The 26339-nt window shown below is 42.4% G+C and overlaps 1 protein-coding gene across 8 annotated transcripts in view; it reads right to left on the reverse strand.

The window, feature by feature from the left end:
* Window positions 1-10487: 10487 nt before the first annotated feature.
* LOC308290543 (vasopressin V2 receptor-like) overlaps window positions 10488-26339 on the reverse strand; it is a 30466-nt gene continuing 14614 nt past the window's right edge. For 5 of the 8 annotated variants that reach the window (XM_080732430.1, XM_080732428.1, XM_080732433.1 and 2 more), the window contains 5 exons: window positions 19202-19566; window positions 17311-17556; window positions 16599-16745; window positions 12956-13622; window positions 10488-11366 (listed from right to left, as the gene is read on the reverse strand). In XM_080732430.1, the coding sequence (XP_080588556.1) occupies window positions 11164-11366; window positions 12956-13622; window positions 16599-16745; window positions 17311-17556; window positions 19202-19564 (1626 nt within the window). In that variant the 5' untranslated portion in view covers window positions 19565-19566 and the 3' untranslated portion in view covers window positions 10488-11163. Of the gene's footprint in view, window positions 12206-12955; window positions 13623-16598; window positions 16746-17310; window positions 17557-19201; window positions 19567-23091; window positions 23297-26339 lie in introns of all 8 variants that reach the window. The other 3 variants (XM_080732429.1, XR_013962301.1, XM_080732434.1) reach the window with 3 other exon arrangements.

The raw sequence follows: 26339 nt of genomic DNA on the forward strand, positions 1-26339 counted from the left end.
ATGACTGCCTTTCTTTGGTGTTGTCAGCACAATGCTGTAGTTTATGTGCGTCTGTGACACCCTAACGATGCCCACAGATATTATATAGCTATTGTTGTTAGATAATTCCATGCAACGTGTTGTTATCTTGAAGATTGGTTCTTTACGGCAATGACTCCATGTGTGTGAAGGACATTGGGGGAAAAGGGGCCTTCATATTGGCTAAATCTGAAATGACAATAGCTGGAGGGAATCCAGACCTCCCTCGTCCAGTGGTCACATATTGGCTTGTAGTGGTCCTCAAACAAGGACACACAAATTAATGTTAACTGCAGACCAGACCCCCGTCAGGAAATTTTGTATGCCAATATTTTACCGTACAAGGATCTTTTGAAAATCATTTTTTTCCCATAAAACCTTAGAAGGCACTTATAGAATCGGGTCAAAATATTCAATGACTTTTCAAATTTTCATTTTTTTCAAAAATAGCAGATCTACGAGTGCCACGCTGCAAGCTTGTATATCTGCTATTTTTCAATAGAGGGTATGCGCATGCATAAAGTGAATGGCAAATCGAGTGGCAAGGTGAGTGGCAAAGTGAGTTTAACATTGTTAATGTCGTTTAATGCAATCAGATAAGACTTTTCTTTTTGGATGTATGGGCTGTCAAGGCCAGAAAGTAGTTTTTTGCCACTCAGTAGGCGTTCCTGCATAACTTCCGGGTATGATGAGGATGTCACGCGCATACCCTCTATCCACAAGTTTCCGCGGGAGTTTACTGGAGACTATCGTGACCAAACTTCCGGGTTTAACAGCAGACATACAAGCTCACGTCGCGTCGCAGATGCAACCTGTTGTGAGCTTGTAAATCGGCGCCGGAAGCTCGGTGCAGACGTCTGCGCAATGCACTATGGGGCGTAGGAAACTCGTGGATAGTTAAAGCAAAACATTATGCGCAATAATGTGTACACGGTCTTATGGGTTAAAGTGGTTTTTGACAATCTTTTATTGGGAACAGATATACCCTTGGGGGTTCCCGGACCACACTTTGAGAACCTTCTTTTTTTTTTGAGAACCACCTATTGCAATGTGGGAAATGGGAATGGGTGAGCGTGGGGATAAACATGGAATGAATGAACAAATAAGCATGGCTAGACTCTCTGAGCCATGCTGACACCAGGGCTTTTCTTCTCTTTGCTGGTGTAACTTGGCTAAATACACCTACATCTGCCATCAGCTGTTACATCAGCTGCTATACTGTTAGAGATACAAGTGGATAAATGAACACTGAGGACTTTGCCATGTAGTGAAAGCAAAGTCAACTATAAAGGGGCGCTCCGCACAAATTAAGGGATGCCACCGAAATCGAATCGATTTTCGAATAGCCATGGCAGGCACAGGGGTCTTCAACAGGGGGTCCGGGACCCCTAGGGGGTCCTCAGAGTTACTACAGGGGATCCTCCAAATCTTCCAATCCTTTTTATATTAACAACTTGAACCCTAGTGTCCATATTCTGAGAATTATAGACAAAAATAGCAGATCTACAAACTCACAACGCCTCATGCTGCGAGGCGTTGTGAGCTTGTAGATCGTCTATTTTTGGTTTGGTGTAGAGGGGAAAAAAGAGCAGACTAAGTACAGAGTACACAAATTGACATGAATCCAAAACACACTGATGATTGTGCTGTCAAACGATTAAACTATATGGGATCTATGAAAAGGTTGTGGGGGTCCCTGCTTCATCTCTCTCTCAAGTCTCAACTAAGGGGTCCTTGGCCTGAAAATGTTGAAGACCCCTGATTTAGCATACTACATCATATTAGGCAAAATATAGGCTAAAACAACTGTACAGCAAATCACCATTGATGTATTGTCACTCGAAAAGTAAATATGAGGACTAAGAAGGCTGTACTGAGAAGATCTCCACAAAGCTGGTTATAAAACTGTAACCATCAAAGCATGGACAGCACTCTACACTTAATTTCATGTGTCTAGCCTATAATACCACAAACCTAAAAGTTTTATATATGATAAATAATATATACATGTACAGTATAAGTTCAACCCAAGCATCAACCTAAAAATTGCAACTGTGCGAATGGTATCAATCATGACACACGCGCATATCTCCTTGTATGGGCCGTTCTGTCCGTGATGTTAGTTATCTCCATACATGGAGTTCCATGCTCATACGAACACTCATACTCATACGTCTGTGATGTTAGTTATCTCCATACATGGGATCGGGACTCAAACCCTCAACGCGCTGTCCAGTGTGCTGACTATGGGGCTTTTAAGCCGTGACATAATTTTGTAGTCAGACCTCCAAGCAGATTTATTGTCAATATCTGTCCCTCGCTATTTCAACAGATCCGAGACAAAAATAACGAATAAAGTATAATTCTACCACTTTCCTTTCAACAACAAAGAGAAGAAAAATGTGTAAATAGTAAAAAGATTCACGGGCGCTGCAAAAATGATGTCAGACTTAACAGCCCCATAGTATTTTATGAAGAAGATGACATTATACCATTTATCAATATTACTTAATGTTCTTCTTCACAGCATGATCAAGTACTAGGACACGCCCAATAATAATAACACATTGTCTAATGCAGCAGTAGATCATAGGCGGCGGGTGAGTCTGAGGATTGGGAAGGCTAATATTTGACCAACTAATGTATTATGCTTTAGCCGTGGAGGACAATGTTATCACGTCCATAATAGCAATTATATACACTGACCACAAACAATACACACAGATAATAATACAATAGTAAAAGTTCAATGACTGGTGAATGTGCACGCATAGACAGATCAGAATCGGGGGGGTAAAATGTGTGTGTGTGTGTGTGTGTGTGTGTGTATGTCATGGGAGGATTGCATTGATTATTATTACTATGTGTGTGTGTGTATATGTATGTTAATCATTTGTTTTAGATGAGGTTTTGTAATATTGACATGTAAAGCTGGGATCCTATGGTAAATCCTATCATATCAAATTATTATTTATTATGCTAGAGGCGCTGTTTGAAAAACAGCACAAAGAGCTACAGAGTGGCAGAATAAATGCAATGTTTGTTGTAGCAGCTTTGGATGGCAGAACATTATATTAATGCATATAACAATGTAACACATAACAAATATAACAAAGACATTGTTCTTCACAACAAGTGCAAGTAGTAGGCATGCCCCAATAATAACACTTACATTGTCTGATGCATTACTATATAGGCAACAGGTGAAGCTGAGAATTGGGAAGGCTAATATTTAACCAGCTATTAAATGTTTTTTAATGACCATGGAGGACAATGTTATCATGTTCATAGTAAACACAGTGAAAGTATGCTGAAGATTGGCTGCTGCCTGCTGGTGATTAGAAATTGAGTTTTATATGAAATGAAATTAATTTATGGAACCATCCAATGTCCGCAGAAATAAATAACAACATACATGTAAGGCTGTTGTTTCAAAACAAAGAATACATGTATTAACAAGAGCACTAACTCGCACACACAAGGCTGTTGTTTCAAAACAAAGAATACATGTATTAACAAGAGCACTAACTTGCGCGCACACACAGAGACGGACAGGCAAACAGGGTGAAAACATCATCTCTGTCCTGGCCTTCGGCCTGGCCTGCCGAGTTGGATAGGCTACTTTTCATTTTTTAATCATTTTGGTTGGTTTTTGTCAGAATTAGAATTGCTCGCAGCAAGTGCATGTCTAGCTATTGAATAGAGATTGATATATGGATTGTTAAAATTATTATCCGCGATTTGTTTACCAAAATGAGAATCTGCAAGACTACAAATGATGTTTTTGACTGTTTTGAGTTTTTTTATATTGCTGGTGTGTTGAGTAAAGAAACAGAATCACACAGGGACGTGCTGGCCATTGGGAAAAGCGGGACAACTCCCGAACGGCCGGTTCATTCCCGGCCGGTCCAGGCCGGCCATTAGGAAACAATTTTAAATAAAATGTCGGCCCTCGTTCCATTTTGGGGGCTGTGCGGCCAACAAAGTAAATCATCACTGTCGGGCAGAAACCTTGTATCTCCAAGTTTCAAATGTATACATTTTTTCGCAAAGCAAAGCCCTGCTTCATCATACAAGGCTGTTGCACAAAAGTAGTGAAAACAGCAGATCTACAAGCACACAACGCGAGGCGTTGTGTGCTTGTAGATCGGCTGTTTTCACTAGTTTAAATCATTTTTAAAATGATAAATACAAAACAAACGGTTTTGGACACATTTCCACCCGACAATGATGAAATATAACTTAAAAATAAATAAAAATGAGGACCTCTCCAACTCTTTTTCCCGGGCTGAATCAGGGGCCCAGCACGTCCCTGGAATCACATGAGTATTAACATCTCATCTGGCTTTGTGTGTAATCACGTTAAAGGCATCATACTGTGAAATGAGCTACCGTAGTGGAATCTGGGGCTTGTGTGCAACTGTGCATGTATCTGTGAACATATACGTTGTGTCTTGTGTGCGAGGGCGTGCGCCTTGCGTGCATGTGTGTGTGCTGCGAGGCAGATCAAAGCTGGTCTGACAGAGGTGTGTAAAGCAGTGACTTCGGGAGCAGACACTAATGGGCTTAGTGGGACCCAGTAGAGTGGAAACAGACCAATGGTTCTCACATGAAGTCACAGATTTCTGGTTCCACCATCAGGGGCGTCACAAGGGGGGGAAAAGTGGGACTGAGTTACTAGGGCCCAAGGTGGAGGGGCCTTAATTATTTTATACTTTAGCTATTGAAAAATAGCAGATATATAAGCTCACAGCACGGCACTGCGAGCTTGTAGATCTGCTATTTTTGAAAAGTCGTGAAAATGTGCGCAAATCTTTGAATATATGTATTTTTAAGCGAACATTTGTAACTCAAATTTTGCTTCTGGTGGGGTCCCTGGAACTAAATATTTTGAGATGGGGGTTCGTGGCCAAATACATATCATTTTGGGGTCCTTGACATGAAAAGGTTTGAGCACCAGCACCACTGACATAGAAAGCGCGCACTCAGTGCAGCGCTGTGAGCTTGTACAGTATATATCTGCTATTTTTCAAAGCACAAAATAACACATAATAATGCGTTCCCGGTCTAAATGGGTTAAACCCCCTCCCCCTATGAAGAACATTCATAGGGGTTCATAGGGGGCCCGCGTTGAATGCTTGTACCCAGGGCCCAGAATTTGATGCAACACCCCTGTCCATCTCACACTTTATGTCAGCAAGCCGAAACAATGTCAACACGCTGTAATAAAACAGTCAGAAAACAGACTGTATATTTTCCACCAGATTCCATGCTGTAATAATAATTATTGTTCTAGTTATTTCATGGATGGTTGCCTACGGTACAACCATGGTTTCCTCACCCAGGCCAGAACAGCTCAGCTACAGTATGTTTGAAGTGAATAAAATCACAACCAGCCTTTGTAATGTCTCTCTATCATCCCTCGCTTCCTGTCAACTAATCCGCTTTACTTCTGGAGGCTGTTGCCAGACAAGAAGCAACCATATAAGGGGAAAATGAAACTTCATGAAAACATCATCCTGCATCATAGTCAAATTCCCCCCCATGTTTCACACAAAGAACTCAGTTTCTGTGACATGGTATTGTTCGTTTGCACGCACCATTCTTTTGAAATATTTCTGTGTGCCTTGGCCCTGAGCAGAAGAAATAGACAAACCATAGCCAACAACAGGTATATTTTAACAGACCTCTTAGCCAATAAAACCAGCAGAAGAACTTCAAACATGCAGACCATAAAATATACAGGCCTGTGTCTGTTCACATGTCTGTTTTTATCATAAAATTACACATTAGCTGCTCTTTTAAAGCCAAGTAGATGCAGCCAGGCAGATACGGGTAGGCGTGACAATAAATGGCGATGTGAAATCATAAAAGTGAACCTTTCTCCTTCGGGGCTTCTGGACAAATAACGTATATTGCATAACTAAAATACTTTTAACATAGCGACATTTAATGGGCTTTGTTTTCTTTCAAAAGAAAATAAACTGTATTTTATTTAGATTGTATAAACCTTTCCAGTGGAGCTAGACTTTGCCTTGAGTCCAAATGCCTTACATATAAGAGAATATCCTGCAACAAAACAAACTTCTCAAATGAATTCACAGCTGTTCTCACTGACATTCCCCCATAAAAAAAGGGTAATCAAGTCCTTAATCAAGTCCATGACAGAAATACTGTAAATGTGTAAAGAATGTCCCATTTTGTTTTGAAAGGCCATGATATATTGTAAAATGTGTTTTTCCATTTCCCCCCTCTGATTATAAACTACAATTTGCAGTATGTACAATAAATTCCTAAGTGTTCCTTTACGGGTCCATTTTTGCACACTCACACAATGAAGATATTTCTGTGTATGGCCACAGGGCTTGGTTGTGTAAGTTAGTCACTCAGGGCCTCCTCACGTCTTGGAATGAGCTTAGTAATGAAAGCCCCAGCAGTCATCAGGTGTGTGGAGGAGGCATCTTGAGTTGAGCAACGCAGACACATTGTTCAGTGTCGTGGCGCTCCATGGCGCTGTCTCTGATTTATACTTCCTTTGGTCAAGGCTGATGGGGTTCCTTCATTCCTCAAAGCTGCTGGATAAAGTCCTTCGTTGACCCTAATTGATTTTAACAGGGGAGTTCACCTAGACCCTGTCCTTCTGTACAATCACGCAGAGGAGTCGTTTATTTCTCCAATGCCCTGTCAGCTTGGTGGCCTGGCGGGAGGCTTTGACCCCCCCTGTAATGAAGAAGTGACCTTGGATTCAGACATCAGACTTGGTTAAGCCTGGATGTCATCAGCATCCCGACATTGGGAATGCACATAACATTGCACACACACACACACATGCGCACACGCACACACACGCCCTCTCACACATACACTCTCACACATACACACACACTCACGCGTGTGCATGCACGCACGCACGCACGCACACACACACACACACACACACACACACACACACACACACACCTGTGAACTGAACTCTCTCTCTCTCACACACACACACAGCACATTTTTTAGTACACACAAACACAAGCCAGGTGCTGATTTACGGATGGGCAGTGACCGTATCATTTATCATTGGCTCTGACAGAACTGAATATCACACCAGTTGCTGGTTTGATGCTAACTCCCAATGTATGAATGAATGAACCATTGTAAGCGCTTTGAGTTCGCAACTTGCTTAGAAAAGCGCTATAAAAATGCAATTCATTAACTACTGTAAGGTCATCCACATTCATATGAAGCCATGTGGAAAATCATAGGAATGAGGTTGTAGCCTAATTCTTGTGGGTGCGTTAAGGATGTTTGCACCAGTGATGTTGGCATTCTCAGGAGTGCTTTCATTATTTAGTGGCTTTAATGGCTCCTCAGACAGCATAATCCATAGTTGAAGTGTATGTGGTCTGGCCAAATTCACTTCCACACCAGCGATCAGTGGGGCTGGATGGGTCCGAAGGTCGGCGGCATCAGCAGAGACAAAGAATCATCTGCTGACCTCTCAACTTCCTGACAGGAAAGTGAAATACACTTGTATGCCTGAGGGATTGGGAGAAGTTAATCTCTTTCCTGATACAACAAAGTGAGACACACGAGACATGTGACTGCTGCTGCCCTTCTTTTGGCAAAAGTTCAAAGTTGAGGCTTGCATCTCCGGAACACATGCATGTGACCAGCATTGGAAAAACCAAACACCTTGAATGCAGAGGAAATGTTGGACTTGCCGCGGATCTCTCAAGACACCTTGAAAGGCACACGTGCCAGTATTGTCCTCCAGATTCACACAGCGCTGGTGTGAGCACGTGCAGAATTCACCCAGAATGAGTCAAAACACTATTCAGAAAATCTTAGTATTTTCAGGGACACTTTATCTGAAACCAGTAGTTTTTCTGTATACAGACATTTCTTTTTGCACGTTTGTTTTTACACACAGGAAGTTATGACGCCTTATAACATGTGTGGTAGCATGATCTTATAAAACGAAATGTTGAAGTAGATCAACCACATGAACCCTACCTTCCCTATTCAGGGACAGCAGATCTAGATCTAGATTGGCTCTTTTCGGGAGAGGGGGGAAAAGCATAAACCCTCGGAGGACCCTAGTCAATGAAGTATACAGGGTTTAAGTGGTTAATACGATTATTATTATAGGGTCTGCCGTGCAGTTTTAAGTGCCTAATGCATTACTCTGCAAATCAAGAAATGAAGGGGGGAAAAAAGTGTCATATAAAAACTGTACATGAACATGAGGCAGTAATAGGAACCGTAATAGACATAATACGTATATATTCTCATTTACATAATAAATAAAGAAAAGAATGAATGGCTCGAGGTGTGACATAACATGTCTGAATCCCTGCATGGGTGGTAGCTCTCAGGGGCGTCACAAGGGGGGGGGGGGGGAGTGGGCCAGAGTTACTAGGGCCCAAGGTGGAGGGGCCTTAATTATCTTATACTTTAGCTACTGAAAAATAGCAGATATACAAGCTCAAAGCGCAGCACTCGGTGCCGCGCTGTAGAACTGCTATTTTTGAAGAGTCGTGAAATGTGTGCAAATCTTTGAATATATGTATTTTTTAAGCGAACATTTGTAAGTCAAATTTTGCTTCTGGAGAACTAAATATTTTTAGATGGTCTGTGGCCAAATACATATCATTTTGGGGGTCCTTCACATGAAAATGTTTGAGCACAACTGACATAGAAACAGTTTTTCATAAAGACTTGCACAAATTTTCACGACTTTTCAAAAATAGCAGATCTACAAGCTCGAGCTTGTATACCTGCTATTTTTCAATAGTTAAAGCACAAAATAATGCATGGGTAAAAAATGCATTCCCAGTCTAAATGGGTTAAACCCCTTCCCCCTATGAAGAACATTCATGGGGGGCTCGCAGTGAATCCTTGTACCCAGGGCCCAGAATTTGGTGCGACACCCCTGCTCTGTCTAAGAATAACATGGCTAATATGAATGGCATGACATCATGGTTCATCCGGCGGGGATGACTGGCTACTAACATTAGAGGCACTTAGCAGCACTTGGAGCAACTTTGCAGACGTTATCTTATCTTTATCTTATATGTGTCGGGTTCAAATACCCCACCCCACCATATACCCCTAAATTACACATTTCTAAGCTTAGATGAACATACAGTATCTTGGGTAGCACTTTAAAACGAAAATATGACATTACAGTCCAGCTTAAAAATCTTTGATTTGCCATTCTCTAGTTTTTTTCTTTTCTTTTTTTAATAAGACATGTCAGCCTGTCACAATTGTATAGTGTACACATTCAACAATTATCAAACACAATATGTAATAGTAATGTGCCTTTACATTTTCAGAATTTCAATAAATATATCATACAATATGAATCAGTTTACATGGAATGCTGCTGTGCTGAATGTCTCATGTCCTTTGTGTTTTCTTCACAATGTTCATTAATTATACTTTCACAAGGATATGGCAGGAGAGTGCTGCTTTTGTACCACATGTACTGTCTGACAATAAGTGTCTCGATTGCAGAAAATCTGGTTTAGTAGCCTAACTTTTATTCTGATTCTCTGTTGTGTGTGGATGTGTGTCTGAATTACGTGTTGTGTGTGTGTGTGTGTGTGTGTGTGTGTGTGTGTGTGTGTGTGTGTGTGTGTGTGTGTGTGTGTGTGTGTGTGTGTGTGTGTGTGTGTGTGTGTGTGCGTGCGTGCGCGTGCGTGTGTTTGTATTTGTTTCTATACTGTATTTTAATTCCAGGCCTTATTCTGTCTGTACACCTACTGCATTCTATGTGTTAGCATATCTTTCTCCAGCACTCTCACAATTCACTATTGTTCTTTGAAATAAATGGGACTCCTTTCATGGCTGAACATGAATCCAACCCTAGACATCCGTCTCTGATCCATTCTCCTTAATTTACCAAAGTGCAATATTATTACATTATTTGATTTCAACTACTACAGCTTTCGCATGACTGCTCCACCAGTTGTAACATCCATGCAATCCCCTGTCTGTTCTCTCTCCAACCGCAGTCCCCTGCCCTCTCTCATTCCGCCTGGTGCTCGCTCGCTCTCTCTCTCTGTCTCCCTGTTACTCACCCACCTTCCTTAAGCTCACAGATTTGTTTTTCCCCGTAGCTTTGTCTGCTGTTTTGTACATTAGGCACGCTGTCAGTCGAATAATAGCGTCAAATCCTGCATTTCTAAAGCCCCGCTGGGCAGGACAGGTGACAGTTTCAGTGAACACATTTAACCAACAGCATCCTTCTCGACGGCTGTTAAGAGTGAGTGACGTTAAATAAAAAAAATATAAATTATTATTTTCCTTCAAGGACATTCGCTGAGGCAGATGTTGTTGTTGACAGCTGCTGTATAATCCACGGTGCTCCGTGATGTGCTGTTGACATCTTCACTGCCACCCTTCCCCCAGTGCCAGGGGTGGAGAGAAACTGATAGGGGCCCTGATGTCCTTAATATTGTTGGTGTGTGTGTGTGTGTGTGTGTGTGTGTGTGTGTGTGTGTGTGTGTGTGTGTGTGTGTGTGTGTTTGTGTGTGTGTGTGTGTGTGCGTGTGCGTGCGTGTGCGTGTGCGTGTGTGTGTGTGACATCTTCTCTTAACTCCACTGTCATGTGTTCAATGTTCTGTTCTGTTAGCCTGTAGGAGGGATTGTCACTCAGTGCTCATGAGATTCACCTGAACCCGGTGCATCCAATGGCACGCATGAGCTGGTCCTCTCAATTCCAGCACTGCATGTCTCCTGTTTAGTTGGCTGTTTGTTTGGTTCTGCATCCTACTTGTAGTACAACACACAACACGTGCCAGTACATCCACTTACACACGCCACTGACAGACTGGCTGGCACACGCCACAATATCCTCTTTTGTTTTTTTCTGGGATTATTTGCTAATTAAATTCCTTGAGCCAGGGTCTATTCAGATGCAGTTTCTCCCTTGTCGTCACCGCCTCCGAGCCTGGTGGTGACATTGGATACCTCTAGCTCGTACGCTCCGTTTTCCCCGTCCTCGCCGATGGCAGCACTGTGGTGCGGGCCTGGGCGCGCGTATCAGCAGGGACACGCTGTCCTTGCCTCTTTGAAGGGTGATCACGTGACCGGGTGTCTTTTGTGCATAGCTATTGCGTTCACAAGGTCTGTCCCACGTGTCAGTCAGTACAGGGTGTCTTTGTATGTGGTGGAGGTGTGCGTGGTGGTGGAGTCGTCGTGCATGGAGCCGCGGCGGCCCGGCCGCGGGCGGCAGCGCAGCAGGCTCTGCAGCTCCCTGGAGACGCTGCTGGAGAAGGCTGTGTAGATCCACGGGTTGGTGCATGAGTTCAGGCTGGCCAGCAGCATCAGGATGGTGAAGGCCACACCTACGGCACACACAGGCAAAGGACACACATGCACACGCATGCATCCTAACGTAAGGCTGATATACATACGGTATGGGGGATGTACACTTGGATGCAAGGTTAAACACATGTAGATGCTGACACATGCAAATGTGTCAGTACTGAAAAGTACTGATGGCTTACAGTGCATTAGAGGGGAGTGATATACGCTGTACACTGTACTGTAGCTAAAGTACAGTGAAGCGTAGATGAAGAAGAAAAAGGTCATATCATTCCTCTCCTCTTTCCTATGAGCCAAATATAAACATGTACTCCCGCCGTTGAGTAGGAATATAAACCGTTTATGGTCATTGTATCGTGTTCCTCGCAATGTCTGCTTCCTTTTGGCAGGTTTTCCTGATTTCTGATTATTACGGTTGTTTTAATGGGACCTGCTTATTTCATCATTGCCAATTCAGGAAGATGAATGGTGCAAACCGAGTTCAGACTAAACAACTGATGGTAATCAGATACACCTCATCCCCCCTGTGTGTATGTGTGAGTGTGCATGCGTGTGTGCGTGTGCATGTGTGTGTGCGCGCGCGCATATATACTGTAGGTTCGTTTGGTTGTTGGCATTGTGGTGGTACAGTAAATCCCCTAGGCATGAGTGTGTAATGCAAGTACTTGTGTCTGTGCTTGCACAAGAACAAGTATTCATACATGAATGTGTACATACCTATGCATGTGTGCCTGCAATGTACCGGTATTTGAACTCAGGGACACCAATCATTTGTTGATGACATGTCCACATCTGGCTGGGTTGCAAAAGCAGTGGGGGAAGTAAACTGCTTATTTTTCTAAGCCATGGGGCTTTGTTCCTTTCAGATGAGAGGGACAGAAAACCCAGTCACTCTGTAATGTAGCCCAAGTGACTGCAGTAACCTGGCTTTTGGCTCCACTATCCATAGTTCACAACTGGCTGCCAGCAAATACATCAACAGATGCTCTCTGTCTCTTACAATTGTACGGTGGCCAGAACTGTCAAACTGTCATTCCTATTTGACCCTACCCGAACCCTGTATTTTATACATTGGTATCAGGACTGGCTAGTGTCCTTGGTTTAATGAAGAGAATCCTATTGTGGTTCAACGACTGATGAACAACATCTTTATTCAAGGATTGTGAACCAGACCTGTCCATCAGCGCTCGCTTTGGGCTACCTGGACTGTGAGAAAGGTGCACTCAGTGACTTAATGGCAAACATACAGGCTCAAATATCTAAAGCCAAATCAATTCATCCCAGAAAAGGTGTCAGTTTGTCTATAACGTCTTGCAATGTTTCTAAATGTTTGGGCATTTATTTGATAGGAAAGGCAGGTGAGAGGGGGACGAAGGGGAAAGGGGGGTTAGTTATTCAGTTATTCAATACCATGTTTAATAAATTCGACCTGGTCCCAGGACTAACCTCTCCACCAAGTTTTGAGCAAATCTGTTCAGAACTGCTCGAGATATCTTGCGAACAGACAGACAGACGGGGGTGAAAACATGACCTCCTTGGCAGAGGTAAATATGAATTCATCCTCTTGCAAACAAAATGTTCCACAAAGGTCGATCTGGTTCAGACTAACCTTGGTCTGGGGGGTTGGGGTCCCAGGCGGCCCACAGCTGGACAATGAAGAATGGTGACCAGCAGATGGTGTAGACCAGCACGATGACCAGTGTCATCCTCACTGTCTTAGACATGGCCTTGGTGATGCTGGGGGGCGGGCCGCTCGGGGACAGCGGGGAGACATAGTCCAGGGAGGTGCGAGGTGAGCCCCGGTGGCAGCTGGGCTCCAGCTCGTAGGAGGTGTAAGACTCCTGGCAGTAGCAGCCGGTGGCAGGCCCATGGTGACAGTCACAACACAGAGTGGTCACGGCCGCGCTGGGAGCATTCGCCTGGTTCTCCACCGTGTCCAGTGGTCCCTGTTGTGTGCCTGTTGTCTGCTCTCCATGGCAGCTGCTGTATTGAGTGACAGGCGTCGCGTAGTCATAGCGTTCCCCCACCTGGCTATTGTGAGCGTTATTGTGAGAGCCCGAGGGGTTGTTATTCACACCCTTCAAGACCGACCCTCTCCTCCCGTCCCTCGTTCCTCCTCCCCCTCCGGACGACCTCCTCCCCCTCTCTCTGAAGCGCTCGTCCTCCTTCTTGATGCTGTGGAAGCGGAAGAAGACCTCGTTCCTCTTCAGCTCGGCCGTCACCACCCTTTCTGACTTCAGGTAGATGTTGTTGTGAATCTCCCGGAAGATTCGTATCTGAAAGGGACATTTGACGGTTTCATTTGCTAGGAATGTAACCGAGAAGGTTTACTTGGTACTATTCTTACAGCTACCACTAACTACTGACACAACGTAATAACAACATTAATATAGTTAAATATTGAGATATAGCATTAGGATGAAGATAGAGATCAAAAAGAAAAAGCAAGATAAATTCTAGCCTATAGCAGCAACGGCCTTATGTATCTGGGTTTGTACAATGTGCAATAAGACATGACCACATATACAGATGCATTTTTGTATTGTGCAATATCAGAGTTATCATACAAATCTGAAACTGATCAGCATACAATACACATACATTTTTACACTCAGAGTTAAATTAAGGAGCAGGATTTTACTATAGTATATTCACTTTCAGTTATGCAAAGGAAGGAACTGATATGGATTTATGGCCAACATGGCCCAGATTAATTTCCTTGTTTTTATTTATTTTTCTTCTTGTTCTTGGGAATGACGGGAAAGTGAGAGGCTTTATGACTTAATGACATTATGCCTCCCATCTGTTATTAATGAAGGCAGTGTACTACTATATGAGCCATCTTTTTCATACAAACCATTGCTGAGCAACTTCAATTATTATTTGCTGGCGTCATCTCAAATGTTAATAAATAAACTAATAATAGACAATTCAGCCAATATGCCCCCCCCCCCATGCATGATATGGTTATTAAATATAGTGGAACCCTTCCTCCCATGACATGACATTCATTTTCTTCTGTTTTTATACATGCACAGATGTCACAGGGCAGCACACATTCTCACAGGAGGCAGGATCTCATGGCACTGTGCTACATGATACTGTATGTGGCCATCAGTGCTTGACAACGTACTCAACCCCAGTACTTGAGTCAAAGTACAGATACTCAAACAATGTACTGAAGTAAATGTACTTTGTTTCTGTCCACCACTGACTGCGCTACATCAGTGGTTCTCAACCTTTTCAGGCCGCGACCCCCAAAATAATCATGTTTTAACTGGGGACCCCCCCCCCTGACGAGCACTAAGAGTTCAGGCATTACATTTTGTAATGACACGGTTCTATTGTGAAAATAGCAGATCTACATGCAGATCTACATGCTCACAACGCTGAGGCGTTGTGAGCATGTAGATCGGCTATTTTCACAATGTCAGCCTCTAATATTTGACAATTTGGCCAATCTTTAATCTGTCATTTTAGATGCAGTAAAAAGTTCTTAAATTGTCACTTTAGAAATGTGCAGTTTCTACTTAAACCTTATGTTGGTTTGTTTACTGTTGAGTGAGAAAACAATGTTTCATATTAACTTAATCATCTGGGGACCCCCCAAAAGTATTTGGGGACCCCCCCTGGTCCCGACCCGCAGGTTGAGAACCACTGCGCTACATGATAGTTTGTTGCCGTCCAGTTCAATCATGACGCACACAGTATCTGACGTGTCTGGCAGCAGCAGACACTTTGTACAAATTCTGCTGAATACACCTGACATGAAATATGAAGAATAAATCAGAGCCAGCTCTTCCACAATCGGCTAATATCTGTTATCTGGCACGTTTTACTTCTTTGAAAGAGGCTTTCAGAGTGGCCAGATCAACGGGCTGCTCCTCCCTCTGCCGTGTTAATTAAGGGAAATAGTTGAACCCTGAGAATATCTTTCCCTAAATAGAGCAGCATGGGAGGCAGCCCAGAATGCTTGTGTCCCATTTATACTTCATCATTATGATGGTGTCGTACGCCAGAAATAGACGATCTACAAGCTGACCAAGGCGATGCAATGTGACGCCTTGTAAGCTTGTAGATCGAGTGTTTCCCACATGCGACACCGCTGTACGACGCGGTACATTGGCTATTACTGTCCCCTGGATGCTACATAACACTAACTGTCTGATGACGCCGGTCCTTCAGCGCCACAACTGCCACCATGTTTATTGAACGGCCCTGTGGCCAAACTGACCCTCTCCGTGAAAACAAAGCATTTCATTCATACCGAACTTGATTGTCGGATACGATTGCCTTATGTAATCCTAGCCACGGCTCCTGGAGGGATATTTTAAGGTGCTGAGAGTTCAGCCAGTGTTTTATTGTTTTATGGACGTGGTTGTTATTTTTACATTTGTATTTATTCGGGGAAAGTCGTCTGAGCGCAGATGCACTTTTACAGCTTTGACCTCCTTGATCCTACTGAAATTGAATATATCGTCGTTGTCGGGTGGAAACCTTGTGTGTCCAAAACCGTTTGTTTTGTATTTAACTAGTGAAAACACAACGGCTTTATGTGCTTGTAGATCTGCTGTTTTCACTACTTTCGTGCGATGGCCTTGTACGATGAAGCAGGGCTTTACTTTGAGAATGAACTAATTTGAGATACGAGGTTTCCACCCGACTGGTGCGCAGCCACTGCAGTGTGCCGTGCTGGGAGGTCCACAGAAACTGTGCTTATATATATTAAAATGGTGTATTTATTAACCACTTAAATACACTTAGTTGACCAGGGTCCCGCAGGGCTCTATACTACACTACATCATCCAGTACAAGCTTCACTAATCACCACTTTTAGTCAGGCGTTTCTGTCCCTGACACTCGTGCCAACACTCCAGGAAATTAACTGGACATATATATTTATTTATCCATTTCATACGTACTATTTCTGACAATGTTATTGTTGCACTCCAAAATATCCTTGGCGCTAGGACACACTGCATCATTGTTTTTGGGCGGTATTTTGTGGTTTCGTTTCAAACTGAATTCTGGGAATCGACTTTCTAACAGAACATGGACAGACTCTGTAATGACAACTGAGCCACCTAGAGGTAGCACCTAGAGATAGAGAGGTAGCAACTGAGCACCTAGAGAGCGAAAAGTCTACTAAAACGAATCCTATGGCGGAATGACTTTGAAAAGGACTTCAGTGGAAGCTGAATCTGGCAGCCTTTCTGGTCATAAGAGCTCAAAATCCCACACCTCTAAATTACCTGGCAGATGGTGATAATGAGAGCAGGCAGGAGGAAGACCGCCACGGTCATCCAGGTGACGTAGGCCTTCAGCCCCCACACGTCGGCAAAGTGACCCCAGCACTCAAACTCCCCGGGAGTCACCTCCATGCGGGAGAAGATGAACACCTGACAGAGCAGACAAGAGAGCTGAGGGAAGGCACACACAGGAAGGCATGACTGTACTGTAGCTAGCTGATTTCCCTCCCCCATTATAGCTGATCTCTAGTGCTAAAAATAGACCCGACATCTTGAATTCTACTGAACAAGTCGAGAGTGTAAGACGTCCTGTTGTGGTCTTATTACCAATCGCAGTGTGGGTTTCTGTCTACAGCAGTCACTACAGCTGGCTAACCAAACGTAGGGTCATTACACAAGTTTATTATTATTAATTAATGTATGTATTTATTTCCAAAACAATGAAAATAGTAGATCTACAAACTTTTGTTTGCTTCCATACAGCTTATTAATTCATAATGCATTTAGGTTCTCTTTTAGGTCTCAAGCTGAAAAGGTTTGGGAACCCTTCCCCTACCTTATACTGTATGTCTGTGTGCGTGCGTGCGTGCATGCGTGCGTGTGTGTGTGTGTGTGTGTGTGTGTGTGTGTGTGTGTGTGTGTGTGTGTGTGTGTGTGTGTGTGTGTGTGTGTGTGTGTGTGTGTGTGTGTGTGTGTGTGTGTATCACTTCCTTACCTGTGGTATGCTGAGAATCAGAGCCAGAGCCCAGGCCACCATGATTGGGGTGTTCCAGCGGGATACGGCCCCACCGCGGTAGGCCTGCAGCGGGCAGCAGATGGCATAATGCCTGTCAACCGTCATGGCGACTATCATGTAAGAGGAGGCGAACATTCCCACTATCTGCATGTACTTGACAGAGCGACAGAGCAGGTCTGGGCCCTGGAATCTCTCTGTGATGTCCCACACTAACTGGGGAAGAACCTGAAAGAAACCGTGGAAAATAGTACAGATTCAGACCCCTTTGACAAGTGTCACCTGGCCAAATGTAACAATAAATGTCAACGTGATTTTATGAATTAGTATTCCAGTTGGCTAATTGCTAATTGCTTCCTCCTTTACTCTTATTCTAAAGCAGTGGTCTTCAACGTTTTCAGTCCAAGGACCCCTTAGTTGAGAGAGAGATGAAGCAGGGACCCCCACAACCTGTGAATTGATTCCATATAGTTTCATCTTTTGACAGCACAAACATCAGTATATTTTGGAATCATGTCAATTTGTGTTTTCAGATATTTAACCACTTGAACCGTCAATACTTAAAAAAATCACACTCGTGTGAACTGAGCGGTGGTGTGTGTGTGTGTGTGTGTGTGTGTGTGTGTGTGTGTGTGTGTGTGTGTGTGTGTGTGTACTCAAAAACGTGTACTTAGTCTGCGAGGCGCTGTGAGCTTGTAGATCTGCTATTTTTGGCTAAAGTTCTCCGAATATGGACGCTAGGGTTCAAGTGGTTAATATAAAAAAGGAGAAAGAAAAAAAGGTTGCTATCACACAAAGATTTGGAGGACACCCTGTACAAACTCTGAGGACCCCCTAGAGGTCCCGGACCCCCTGTTGAAGACCCCTGTTCTAAAGACAGCAACAGTTGTCCTGTATATGTGATTTGTTTTTACGTTAAATAGACCAGGTTCTCAAAACCAGGAGTGCTTGAGGGGACTCCAGAGTGTACAAATGGGGTCCATTTGGTTCCATTTGTACACTCTGAGTTATGGAGGTGGTGTGCATCTGCCTAATGAATAGCGAACTGAGGGTCCTTGAAATGAAAGCCTTTGCTGTTCTATACTTTACTGTATACTACAGGGGGTGAGATCATGTTGTTGGTTTAAGGCTCAAGGGTTTGCAGGCCACACAGCATTTTGGAGCATTGTGAAGACATTAAGTTAGATGAAAGGGATAAAGACACATTGGCGTCTCAGCCACAACACTTTAATTGCATATCCTGACTTATATAGTTGTGATGCCTAAGGTGATGAACGGATAAAGGCCAGCTGAATTAATTAATCCTCACAGTCTCTCTCAATAGGAGGCCTGTGGTAATTGTGGATGATATTAATAATAATGTCATACTTGGTGCCAACCCTGGGGGAGGAGAGGGCCGTTTGGAAAGGCTTCAAGAACCCTGGGTTGATAAAGACCAAGCGAGTGGCAATGGTTTTCAAATGACATTGTTTGCTAAACATTTCCAGAATGATATTTTGCCATAGAAGCTCAGTCCAAACAGCCCTGCTCACATCACTTTCATGAAGAAGAGTTACTTTTAGTATTATAAGAATTAGTTTTAAATTAGCATGAGTAGATTTTGTATAGTAAAGTACAGCATTTCACATAATATATAGCTATTGTTACAGCCACTGATAGAGGCCATATACAATTATCACCTACTTATACCTAATTTATACACCGTCGTATGCGGTCGGAGTAAAGCATTCTATAAATCATGCCGACACATGACCGCGAGAAAAGTATATGTTGTTGTGCTCGTGTCGATTTCACCCCTTGAAAAGGATCCAGTTCAAGTGGCAAAGGGCGAGGGGGAGCAGGGGGGGCTTTATCTTTTCAACACGCAGCTCACCTGAAACAGAGCCACCACCAGGTCAGCCACACACAGGTTCACCATAAACAGGTGCATGGGTGCATTGTGCTTCCTTCTCCTCAGCAGCACCCACAGCACAAAACCATTCCCCAGGGTTGTGAGAGCCAGCACCATGCCCAGCACTGCAATTTCAGCGCGGGCCAGGCTCTGGTCCCGGGATAGAGGCGGTGTGGCGGTGGCATTCTCGGGGAAGAGCCCAAAGAGTGACCCCGCACTGTGAGTGCTGTTGAGGGAGCTCAGATCAGAGAAGAGCGAGCTGGACGTGAGGTTGGTCCGTCCTGTTGCCGTCAGAGAGGAGAGGGATAACTCATCCCAGCTGGATTCCCCACCAATGCTTTCCATGCCTGGAAGACACACAAATACCCTAATGTAAAAAACAACAAAATTGGTACGTACACAGTACATATAAATAGTATAGATGTTATGATGGCCTTAATGCCCCAGCTGACTGTATCACTTTTCCCTTTGTCGCTTTCTTGTCAATATGCAAGTAGACACCAGTGTCATTTATTGAGATTCTGCATTCTTAACTACCCTGAAGTCCGATTTGAAAATTACCCACTGTTTTTTCTAGAAAACGTATTACTCAGCCTCTGTAGCAGTTAGAAACAAAATTCCAAAACTATTTGATAGCTTACACCTTTGGCTTTTATAGAAAAAAAATCTGAAAAAGTTAAAATATGTTTCCAAAAATTAAAAAATGACTGTACTACAACTACATACTGTATGTAATACACAAAAATGGCCAAACATATTGGCAGTAACAGCAGAGATCCTTTGATGTCCTACAGAGACTTCGATGTGCTTAATTGAGTTCGTTAAAGACACCTGCTTTGTCAATACTGTTTAGTTAGTTCAGCTTGGGGTGCAGAGAAAGGCTCATTTTGACAAGAGATCCTGTAACAGGACAGCAGCTACACCTTTCAGTTCCATGTTGTGTGTCAATGACAAACTGTAAGTTATTTTAGTTGGTTGGTTTAGTTTGTACCTGTTTTGAGTTATGTGTCAACCTGTATACAATGTTTGTTTGATAACTTAAATATGGATGTTGTAGTCACAGCAGAACCTTATTTGTAATCGCACTGTTTGATATTTTGCAGATATATTTTAGTGTTTGATTATACAAACCTTTGTCATTTGTATTTACTTTTAAGACCACAACTCTGTACGTGCTCCAACAAAATACTCCAGTAAAGACTTTGTTTATTTTGTTTTAACTGACACGCCGAAGCGGCACCAAATATCCTAAACAGCCTACAGCCTACACTACAGTCTTTTAAGCGTTTCAACAAATCCAGTTACTTTGATTGGTGCAGAGCTGAGCATGGAGCTCAGTAAATACCATAATTCATCCTTAACCCTTAAATTCAATTAATTCTAAGACTAAAATCTTATTTTATATGATGGCTTTCCTGCCCTTACATTTGGCCTCTGTGCCCTCAGAAAATGTGGCCTTGCTCCTAAAATGAGAAATTCCAGGCCTGGTTTCAGGGTTAGCTGACTGTGTGTACCGTAACCGGTCTGTAATGGAAACCGAGACTCACTACGTGCTGATTTACACTGGATTAATGTGTGAAGGGGAAATCCAACAGGCGTGTTGTGATAATAGTACTTCCCAGAGGATAAAAGCGTGGTTAAACACGTGTTTTCGATGTCGTACTTGATGGACAAAATAAACGAGAAATGAAAACATTACATTTTGTCCCAGTTTTCAACATTCACTAGAATCACTACTAAATTGTCCTGGTTTTCAACACAATTAAAATAATAATAGTTGTTTTCAGCGGTCCCATAGACCAGTTGTTCTCAAAGTGGATTCCATGGACTTTATGGGGGTCTAAATTGACCCATACAAGTCTGTAACTCTAACAGTATACGGGTCCATTTGGTTGCATTTGTCAGACTTGATGGAAGACAAAAAAAACAAGAAATGAAAACATTACATTTTGAAAAAGTTCAAAGTAATGTCAATAGCTATTCTCACCGATGTGTGACAAAGTAAAAAATAGGGCTTACGTGGATAATCAATTCATGGTTATACTGTTTGTTTTACAAATACAAATAAACCACGAAAATAAACGATAGTTGTTGCCGAACAGGAAGTTTGTGAGGTAAAGGAAGATTGAAGGAAGAATGTGAGTGTGTGATAGACCGGTTCAAAGTCTAGAGCCTAATAGTGCTAACTCAGTTTCTTTCGAGAGGTTCAACTCTGACCTGAATGCTAAAAACATTCTGAGATGCTACCTGTAGATGGAAAGATAATACAGAAGCCACAGCAGGCTGTTATCAGTTCTCAGTGGCACGTAAACCCGTAAAAGACGTTGCATGCTCAGGCTTTTATCAACAAAACTACAAATTGTTGGGATTATCAAAACCAACATCGGAAGCTGCTTGTTTGTTCGCGTCAGTATTGTGTGATTATAAAAACGTTGTAAAGTTTCAGGTTACCCTCAGACTTGTGAGAAGAGTTAGTTTATGTTTGACTATTGGTGAACTTTGGGTCATTGCCCCTGTTCTGACCTCCTGTCTTGCTCAGTTGACAGTCTTACTCAACACATTTTATTTAATGCAGCATGCAGGGGTCTTCAACAGGGGGTCCGGGACCCCTAGGGGGTCCTCAGAGTTACTACAGGGGGTCCTCCAAATCTTTGAGTGATAGATTTTTTTTTCTACTTTTTTATATTAACCATTTGAACCCTAGTGTACATATTCTGAGAAAATAGCAGATCGTCTATTTTCGGCAAAGAGGTTTAGGGTAGAGGGGAAAAAGAGCACACTAAGTACAGAGTGAGAGGTCTAGTTTATTAAGTATTGGCGGTTCAAGTGGTTAAATATCTGAAAACAAGAATTGACATGAATCCAAAATACACGATGATTGTGCTGTCAAACGATGAAACTATATGGAATCTGGTGGTCCCTGCTTCATCTCTCTCTCAGCTAAGGGGTCCTTGGCCTGAAAACGTTGAAGATCCCTGCTTTAATGCATCTACTGCTATATGGCATCATGTTCCTCAAACCTTTTCATTTAAAGACCCTCAGTTTGATAAGCATTAGGCCATAGGTTTGTTTTTTATCCCTGGGACCCCTTCTTGCACCCCACGTTTTTTCTGACGTTGGAAGGATCCTGTTTTGGCCTTTTAGGGTTACATTTGTACACTGTCGAAGTTACAGACGTGCAAGGGTCCATTTGGTTCCAAAACTATCAATCATTTTGCAGGGGACACCCTGGAACCCCCTCAAGGACCCCTGGGGGTCCCTGGACCCCAATTTGAGAACCACTGTAATGTGATAAATCACAACGTAAATTGGAAGGAGATGGCTGTGCGTCACTCACTCCTTGTTTGGATGATATGGTTTTGGTATATATACAGTACATTGCATTTTCTAATTACACATTATTAAATGCTTTAATTCTATTTGTTGTCACTGGATTAACTTCCTTGAGAAAGCATGTGATTTATTTGATATGATGTATACTTACAGTATATACAAGTTATGTGAATGTTGTTAGTCTGTAATTTTGTTTAGAAACAATTTATATTTAGCTATGCTACTGGCCCATAGACTGTAATAAAAAGTAGATGGAGCCAGCCGAAGAATTATCCCATATTTACTGCATTTCACTTAAAATAAGCAGATCAGTTTAAACCAATTCTCACCCAAACATTATGTTTCCACACATCAAAGAGTTTTTATTTTTGGATTACGGATCTAGGACAGCTGCAGGGAGCAATCCGGAGATTGGAAGTAAAAGAAAAATTGGGAGAAACCGCAAATGACCTGGAACAAATCAGCAAGAATCACTTGAAGTGATTAAAAAAGTAAGGGGTGTTGTTGGAAATGGAATATCAAGTTTTATTAGTAAGCACAGTAGAATATTGTTGTTGCTCCTAGGAGAACAGTGTTGTTGTTGTTGTTGTTGTTGTTGTTGTTGTTGTGTTATGGTTTCCCTGCACCATCTCGATTGGGGCCAGAGGAAGTCAAACCATGACCAATCTGGCAAGCCATCGTCAAAGAAAGGGGGATGCCCACTCGGTCTGTCCCTCTTCCTTTGAAGCGATCATGACATCCAATCTAGAAAATGAACCATGCCTAGTCAGATCTGGCCAAGAATATCACCTGATTTCAACCAACATAAATCCTGCCCACAAAAACGGACATCCTGGATTAATCAGAGAGGGTCCGATCGAGGCCTGATAAATATCATAACTAGTCAGATATGTCCCAGAATATAACCTTATATGCTCATATTTCAACTAACATTACAAACAATAGCAATAATCCATAACTTCATATGATGTACTGGTAATGACGTCAAGATCATCCCCATATGGGCTGTGATCTGGCCTAGTTCTGAACGTCACCGGAGTCACCGGAGGAGGACGTTATCATAACGCCATCATGACGTCATTTGGCTTGCAGGGATGTTGTGGAAGGATTGGCACACACGATTCACAAAACCTTTTAAAACATACATACAGTGTAACTTTTTCAAAACATAACAATGGTTATGTTTGATATACTCTTTCACAAATGTATTTTTTAACGAAATACTGATTCTGACTATTATTTGCTGTTATGTTCCAAAATATCCTTGGTGCTAGGAGGACCCTGCAGCAATCATTTTTGAGCTATACTTCCGTATAGATAAAAACAAGAGGTGTTGCCAAAAAGACTACTAAAATTAATGTTACACAGTATGCAGGTGCACATTCTTAAACATACTTAATAAAAAATGGGAACATCCACGCTCACGAATAAACATTAAATAGCTTCTGTCCTTTAATCACCTCAAGGTGCTGCTTCGCAACACATCCTGTTCAAGTATTATGTGGCGCAGTTCATTAATGCATTAATTAACTAATTAACTATTGAATGTTCTGAGTTCAAATCAGTCTCCTGTCATGTCTCATAGCTCTTCTCATCTGATTGACACACTCAACTCTTAAAACATTTAAACTTTGATTAATGCCAAATGCAGATTCTCAAACATGCATAATTGAAAAGGGGAACATCGGCTCACAGCTTCTTCCCTTCAATCACCTCCAAGCAGCTGCTTTACTGTATTTCGAAGAAAACTGAATTATAGAAATACGTCTGTAATTCTAGGGTGGTGCATAACCAATTAGTGCATTAATTAACTAATTCATATGTTAATTTATAATTCATGCACTGAGTGAGTTCAAATCTTTCTCCTGTTATGTCTCACATATCTCTTCTCATCTCTCTACCCCTTTCATATCTCACTACTCTGTTCCGTATAGCAGTCCTCAGTCCTTTCTGAACTTTGGACCACTAGCATATTTTGAACCATCCTCAAGGCGCCCCTAAAAATTATAAATAGGTCTGTCATTCACGGTTTCACCTCAGGGTGACCAGGCGTCCGACCAGGATTGTCCGACAAATATCTCAAAGACGCTAATTTGTCCCAGTTTTCAACAACAACAACAACATTCACTACCAAATTGTCCTGGTTTTCAACACAATTAAAATAATAATAGTTGTTTTCAGCGGTCCCATAGACCAGTTGTTCTCAAAGTGGATGGACTTTATGGTGTTCTAAATTGACCCATACAAGTCTGTAACTCTAACAGTATACGAGTCCATTTGGTTGCATTTGTCAGAGTTAAGGGGAGACATTGAAATGTAAATGTTTGAGAAACACTGCCAAAGACGTTTATTCTGTTCTATTCATGGTCCATGCTCACCTAACCAATCAGAAAACATGAACATTGCATTGCGTGTCTGAAAGGAATCAAACGCTGATGTGTGTCAATCACATCGTTGCCTGTATGCAAGCACTATGGTGTGTACTGTACACATGTGCGTGTGCATAAACGTGAATGAATTGGCGTGCGCGTACAGAAAACATACGCTTATATTTCAAGTGTCCCGGTTTTGGGGTCTGAAAATATTGTTAACCTAAGGACACTTTGCTGTCTGGAAAGTGACACAGCTGGAGGTTAGGGACTTGTGTTTATAATGGAGAGTAGGAGCTTCTGCAGGCAGCTCCTACTATGAAATTAGATTAGAAAAATACTATATCTGAAAGGTTCTGGAGCGAGCTATAGAGGTGAACTCAGTCAACAGAACATGGACAACTGGGGCTACTGGCTGGCCTACTGGTCTGGGCGCATAGCATACCACTTAGGCATTGCCACATAGGCATGGATGCCTGCCATTTCCTGACAGTCTACTGTCCTATCAGTAAAGGCATAAAAGCCCAAAAACAGATCTTTAAATAGAAAGACTATCTAGGACAACTACCTGTTGAATCAGCACAACGATGCAGGTCTGAACTTTGATTTGATACCATCGATCTTGTCTCGTCAATAATTACATCAAAGCAAACAAGAAGATAGTGATGTTAGGTCTGTTAGGTGTTGCACAGCGCCTCTGTATCGGATGGAAAACAGATCAGGTCTGTTTTTCAGCTTTGGCTCCAATTCTCAGAATCTTGATCAAATAATAATAATAACTCAACTCTACAGTGTCAGTCTCTCTCCATCTATACCCGTTTGACGCAAGTCCAGCCCTGTTTGTTTTCATTCCCATACATTGGCTTCATATGGCTTGACAATCTCTCTCTCCATCCCACCACTCCTTCATCCCATTCCTCACAGCATAGTGCATTCCTTTCTTCTTCTTTTTTGTCCTCTCCCTTAATCTCTTCCATGGAGGCCGGCAAGCTTTTCTCCACTTCATATTGTATTCTATTTTCATCAAGAAGTTTGTTTTCCTTCACCTATGAGTATATAGCACAAGAATAACAAATTGTGACGTGAATGAAACTGACAATTTGAGAAGCAGGGTCATGGGATTTCATGTGGCCTCGATCAAATAAACATTAGAGAATCACATATAAGCAGATGAATAAAGAGCAGTGGGAAGGAAGATGAAAGAAAAACTACTCAGAATGCCCAGAAGAGCCATGGAGGTTTAGGATATGATAAGACAATAAACTGAAAGTTTGGCCAACTGCTCTTGATTAAATGTCATGATGATTGATACCAGCGTATAGCCTTAATATCAATTTGACTAATCTGCACATGAGTGTCCACTGTCCAGACAATGAATTGCTGGACGTTTTCCCATCCGACCCAAATAGAAGCCACAA

The sequence above is a fragment of the Nannobrachium achirus genome, assembly GCF_963921795.1.
Source record: "Nannobrachium achirus genome assembly, chromosome: 9".
Taxonomy (NCBI): Eukaryota; Metazoa; Chordata; class Actinopteri; order Myctophiformes; family Myctophidae; genus Nannobrachium; species Nannobrachium achirus.